A 6,304-nucleotide genomic window follows, 5' to 3' on the forward strand; every position below is an offset into this window, starting at 1 on the left:
CCCAGGCCAAAACTAGACGTGGCCTCTGATAATGTCTGTCGGCACTTCCGGCGTTTTCAAGTATTATTCTCGTCAAAGCCGATCTTGCTTTACGGATTTCACGGACCTACTTTTTCAAAAATATCCCGAGAATCTCGCAATTTTCCCATGGTTAATTTGAAATTCACCGGTTCTATCTATTCATTGTATTTGTGTATAAATGTGTTACTAACGAAATTTTCTTTGCAGAAGACATCCAGTTTTCCCATACAAAATGATGTTATATCTACTTGTTTTTCTTATCATTAAGCACTTAATATGCCTGAGAAGCAAGACTATCTCTGATCATCCATTCAAGAAGCAAGACTATCCCTGATCATGTTTCTGCAAGATCAGGGAACTGTGAAGGCGGCCTTATGCTCTAATCTCCTGAGGTCCTTCTAGACTAGGAGAATTGAGAGCTTGTTTTTCTGCTCCCACCAGCTTCCTTCCCTGATTGCTTATCTTATCTTGCACTCAATATCACAATTTTTTTGCATTTTTTCTCTTTTGCAGCTCTCTGTTCATAAGAGATTTTATTTCTTTAGAATGAACATCTGAAGAAAGAATCCATGAAGTGATCCTAACTCTTAGAGTTATTTGTTTTGACAGAGAAAAGAATTGTGATTTTGCTCTTGCAGGATATAACTAGATCATCAGGCGCTACATTATATTTACTGGGCCGATACAAGCATGAATGATACTTGAGAAAAGTTTCTTCCACCTAAGGATGTAAGCAATACTTGTGTTATTTTACGCTTATATACTTATTTGATATTTTATCTTGAAAGGTATCCAAATGGGGAGATAAGTCCGTTCCAAAAGAATGGCTTGTATGTATCCATGAATTATTAATGCAAATTTTACAAATTGCAAGTTGGATACATTGATAATACACTGCACAGATTCAAGTCCCATAAGAACAAAATATGGGTATAGCAGTGATCAATATGATGCACGCCTGTTGCGTAGCAAATAATGTGGATTGAAGTCCCGAAAGGACAATCCTTTAACATGTCAATATTGATATTGTGCACGCCTAATGCGTAGCAAATTATATGGGTTAAAGTCCCATAATACGGGTTAAAGTCCCAGAAATTCATTGACATGTATGTATTAATCTGTGGCATGCCTGCAGCATGACAGATATATGGGTTCTAAATGTTCCAACTCCCTAAATGGAGATTATCCACGCCCTACTATAACATAACGCTCCATTGGAGGTTATAATCCACATTCTCACATAATAAAAGCCCCATGTAGTGGCTTGGGTACCCAAAAGCAAAGAAATGCTTATAATTGATGCATGCGCATGCACATGAGAATGGTGGGATCATGAATTGATGAATGACAAATTTTGATTTTGAAGTAGCTACTCAAATCATCAATGGGCTGTGTTGATTGGAACCACGTTCAATTATTAAAATGTCGACAATATCATTGGCCAAAATGGACTGAGGCAATTCCATTATAAGATGAGAATGAACGTGAAAGAGCAAACCCACAGTACGAACCCCAAAATTTGTTATTACTGAAAGTTATACTTGGGTGTTCGGAATCAAAGGGAATATGCCTACTTTGTATGACACAATGTTTCTGGCAGAAACAAGGAATGTTGGGTTTACTCCATATCTACAGATTCAATTGTGCCCCCCCTTATTGCACATGGAGACCAACATGTTATCTTTAAAGGTTATTAAATACACAGAGCATATCACCTGAAGTGATTCCCTAAAGATGTATGAATAGCTGGGTTAAAGCTATATAATGTGTCATAAAGTTTAATCCCTTTAAACAAAATCTTTGAAAGGATTGAAATTGCATGATGCAAGTCCCTGAATGACATGTGCCCCTCTGTACTCAATGTTAATGTACATAAATTGCCTCAGTGAGTACATTAATATGTTTGCAAACACATTAAAGTTTCTCAAGAGTTCCAGAAATATTTGCCTCGACTTAAAGATCGAGCATTATGCCAACGAGATTATTGCTTATACTAAGAAAGTATTGAAGCATTTTTATGAGGATTATCCGTTGGGCACTTTAAGGATTTTCCGGAAGTATATTGGACCAGACATCGTATTTGAGCTCAACTCCATCACCATCATTTTGGGATGATGTGAGATATGCGGACTCTGGAAATCTATATGGTCGTTTACTGGAACAAAGTTAGTCATGAAGTTTTCAGGGGGAGATATTCATCAGGGGGAGCATGGTATTAATAAAGACCTTCATACACTGTACTCTTTTTCCTTCATCAGGTTTTTATCCCACTGGGTTTTTCCTGATAAGGTTTTAACGAGGCAGTGTCGCTCAAGATTGACTCACAGAAGCAGTGTCAACTATGATATTCAGACAGATGATCAACAGTATGGCTTCAAGATATTCTGCCAAGCATCAGGGGGAGCGTGCCATCAATACAGACATTTCCACACTGTACTCTTTTTCCTTCGTCCAGGTTTTTATCCCACTGGGTTTTTCCTGGCAAGGTTTTAATGAGGCAGTGTCGCACGCATGTTAATATACACAGAATTTTATGTTTCACATGGTTATGTACTCTTTTTTCCTTCGACCAGTTTTTGTCCCACTGGGTTTTTTACTGGCAAGGTTTTTAACGAGACATATTCCATACCATTTGTGGTCTCCAAGGGGGAGTGTTGTAAAAGTCTTTATGTGGAGCCCACTAACTATTCATTTGGAGACTTTAGGTAGAGTTTGTCGACAGCTGTTTCTTACTGCACACTCACGAGAGTTGCACCAATCTGCTTATAAATAGGCAACCTGCAAATTGTAAATTATAGAAGGTGGAGCCCACATGTTGGAAGGCTTTGCCTACAAATAGAACACACCCCCCCTTTGTAATATGCAGATCAAAGCATGAAGAAAATCAGTTTCTACATTTTCTCTCCATCTCAATTCTCTCCCTTCAATTCTCCAGATTTATAACAAGTATGTCATTGTTTTATTATTTTTACTGTAAAAAATATTAATTACAAAAACAAAAACTTTAAAAAAGAAAAAATCAATCCAACCAAAAGACGCTTTTGGAATCCATTCGTCTAAAAATATCCTCTCCGAACCCAAAATCTTCCTTCCCCTTATGCCAAGAGACCAAGAATCAAACGTGGGCTCATCGGCTATAGCACTCTTCCTAGTCCCTCATGTGCCCTCGATTGCTCGTCTGCTGTCGGCGGTCAGTTACTGTTCTGTAGCAGCGACGTCGTCTATCAGGTACTGTTCTCGCCTCTGGAACTGAGTCGTTAAATCTTTCGTTCCAGATCGATACCGTACCGCGATTGGGTACGCTCAATCCTGATCGAAATTCGTAGGGGGTGAGCGAATTAGGCAACTATGATTTGAAATCTATCTTGGATTCTTCTGCAGAATAATTGTTTTGCATTTTCTCATGTTTCCTTCTCTAATGGGTTTTGGGTGTTAAAAGAGTAGCATATTCTCCTTTTGCAGAGTAAAATGTGCAAACGAATAGGAAGTTGATGGCAGCAGCAGAAGCAAGGGCTGTGTGGCAGAGAACAGCTAATCGCTGTTTTGTTCAATAAGATGCCAAAAGAGCTCCCAAATTAGCTTGCTGCCAATCCTCATCTTCAACAACTAAGCGGGTTGATGCAGGGCCTGCAACTGTAGCAAAAGGGCCAGATCATCCTGCTGCTGGCTTCATGCCTCTTAATAGGAATCCTTCATTGTTGCGCTTCATCTCTTTGACGCTCAGAGAATGCAGGCTTCTGGCGTAGTGCAAGATCACAGAGTGACAGTGGTCAATATTGGATCACCATGAGTATAAGATGGCCGAGGCTTCTAACACCCACGCACCTCTCTCAGATTATACGAAAGCAGAAAAACCCATTAACAGCTCTCCAAATTTTCAGTGAAGCTAAATGCAAATACCCCAATTACCGTCACAACGGTCCAGTTTATGCCAACATGATCAGCATACTGGGAAACTCAGGCCGAATCAATGAGATGAAGGAAGTAATTAATGAGATGAAAAACGACTCCTGTGAATGCAAAGATTCAGTTTTTGTTTCTGTAATTAAGACCTATGCAAGAGCTGGGTTGCTGGACGAGGCAGTGTCTCTTTTCAAGAACATTTCACAGTTCAACTGTGTGAATTGGACGCAGTCTTTCAATACCCTGTTGGAGATTATGGTGAAAGAGTCCAAGCTTGAAGCAGCTCATCGTATTTTCATGGAGCATTGTTGTGGATGGGAAGTGAGCTCTCGGGTTCGGTCCTTGAATTTGCTTATGCTTGCTTTGTGCCAAAAGGGTCGTTCAGATATTGCACTGCAAGTTTTCCAAGAGATGGATTATCAAAGTTGCAATCCGGATAGGGAAAGTTACCGGATACTAATGAGAGGGTTGTGCAAAGATAAGAGGCTGAACGAGGCAACCCATTTGTTGTATTCAATGTTTTGGAGGATTTCTCAGAAGGGTTGTGGTGAAGATGTTGTGATTTACAGAACCTTGTTAGATGCCATGTGTGATAATGGGCAGGTTGAAGATGCTGTGGAGATTCTTGGTAAGATATTAAGGAAGGGGCTCAAGGCCCCTAAGCGGTTTCGCCACAATCTTGATCTCAGCCATTATGGTAATGGCGAAGACACGGAAGGCATTAAGCGTTTGATCAATGAAGCTCTGGTCGGAGGTGGGATACCCAGTTTGGCTAGTTACAGTGCTATGGCAATCGATCTCTACAATGAAAATAAGATTGGTGAGGCTGACAAAGTACTGAAAGAAATGCAAGACAGAGGCTTTAGGCCAACAGCTTTGGTCTTTGAAGCAAAGGCAGCCGCATTGTGTAGGGAAAGGAAAGTTGTTGAAGCAGTGGAGGTGATTGAAAAGGAGATGGTGGAGGCAAACTGTGTTCCAACTGTAAGAGTGTATAGTGTTGTGGTAAGAGGCCTTTGTAGCGAAGGGCAGTCTGTTTTGGCCATTTTGTATCTGAAGAAGATGGAAAAGCAGGTGGGTTGTGTTGCAGACAAGAAAACGTATGGCATTTTGGTCGATGGGCTTTGTGGGGAGAGTAGATTTCTTGAAGCAAGCAGAGTATTGCAGGATATGTTGATCAAGTCACATTGGCCTTGTGCTGAGACTTACAATAGAGTTATTACTGGCCTTTGCTCAGTGGGCAAGCAATATGAAGCTGTTATGTGGTTGGAGGAGATGACAAGTCGGGCTATGCTACCGGAATATTCTGTATGGAGCTCATTGGTGGCATCTGTGTGTTGTAACATGGCCAACATTGAGGTTTGCTCCGACGCCTATAAGAGGCTAAAGAGTTCTTGATTTCTGTGTAGTTAGACCAGTTGAAAATGGTTAACATGCTTTGTACACTTTTTTGCCCCCTCTTATTTATGCATTTTTCATCATTTGGGTATAAAAAATTTCATATTTAAATAGTTGAGTACACCAAAATTTATAACGAAAACCATGTCACTTTTTCAATTGAAGTGTCCATATTTTTGGGTAGCATTGTAAGGGTTCATTTCATTTCATTCAATTAGCTTTCCTACTATCCTCCCCAAATTTGTTAGGTGTCTTTCTACCTTTTTCTTCTTTTTTTAATGTAAATTTATCCCTCCATTTCATGGAAGCCAAACGTACAAGCAAAAGCCCAAAAGTAAATAAAGCAGAATATCAGGTTTGTTCACACTTGAGCCTTTCTAAAGAAAACCAAATGAGATCAGAACACAGTATACTGTTGTTTTTTTTTCTTTTCGGATGAGGTTATACTGTTGCCTTTCTTTTTTCCATTTGGCTTATTTATGTACATGCCCTCTGTGCTTTCAAAGTTGTCTCAGATTACTACATGCTTTTTGAAACGTCTCAAAATACCACATACACTTAATAATTGTCTCATGTTACTTATTCCATCTGTATTAAGAGACATTCCGTTACGTGATGTGGCCCCCACTTCTTGGGGCATGGGTTTGCTTCTAGTCTTCTTTCCAAAAGACAACGGCACAGCCATTGTTGACAAAAGTAACAAGCTTTTCTCTTCTTCATCCTCCTCTTCCCCATCTCCTCTTCTTCTTCTTCTTCTTCTTCATCAAAAACATGCACAATTTTTAGACGAACCAATTCTAATAATCTCCTTCTATCCAAAGCCCAATCCACAATTTCCATCTGTGCCCTTTTGGTCTTCATCACCCTCCTCCTCTTCACCCTCTCAACCTTTGAACCCACAACCAAGCCTCACCCACTCATCACAACAGCCTCCAAAAGATTTGTCTCTCAAAAATCTCCACCCACCACCAACATAGGCCCCAAA

The 6,304-nt window shown here is 40.0% G+C and overlaps 1 protein-coding gene across 2 annotated transcripts; it reads left to right on the forward strand.

The window, feature by feature from the left end:
* Window positions 1-3,154: 3,154 nt before the first annotated feature.
* Window positions 3,155-5,402, forward strand: LOC117618822 (pentatricopeptide repeat-containing protein At1g05600-like). Of its 2 annotated transcripts, none has more exons than XM_034348558.1 (2): window positions 3,155-3,249; window positions 3,484-5,402. In XM_034348558.1, exon 2 carries the CDS (start codon window positions 3,808-3,810, stop codon window positions 5,317-5,319), a length of 1,512 nt encoding a protein of 503 aa, XP_034204449.1. In that variant the 5' UTR covers window positions 3,155-3,249; window positions 3,484-3,807; the 3' UTR covers window positions 5,320-5,402. The 2 variants fall into 2 exon arrangements, with proteins under 2 accessions (XP_034204449.1, XP_034204447.1); XM_034348556.1 differs by having other exon boundaries at window positions 3,162-3,350.
* Window positions 5,403-6,304: the final 902 nt, after the last annotated feature.

This window comes from Prunus dulcis, chromosome 2 (genome assembly GCF_902201215.1).
Source record: "Prunus dulcis chromosome 2, ALMONDv2, whole genome shotgun sequence".
In the NCBI taxonomy this organism is placed as follows: Eukaryota; Viridiplantae; Streptophyta; class Magnoliopsida; order Rosales; family Rosaceae; genus Prunus; species Prunus dulcis.

Bases quoted from the DNA above. Each gene is read 5' to 3' on its own strand.
- LOC117618822 (XM_034348558.1), top strand. From the start codon at position 3,808: ATGAGTATAAGATGGCCGAGGCTTCTAACACCCACGCACCTCTCTCAG.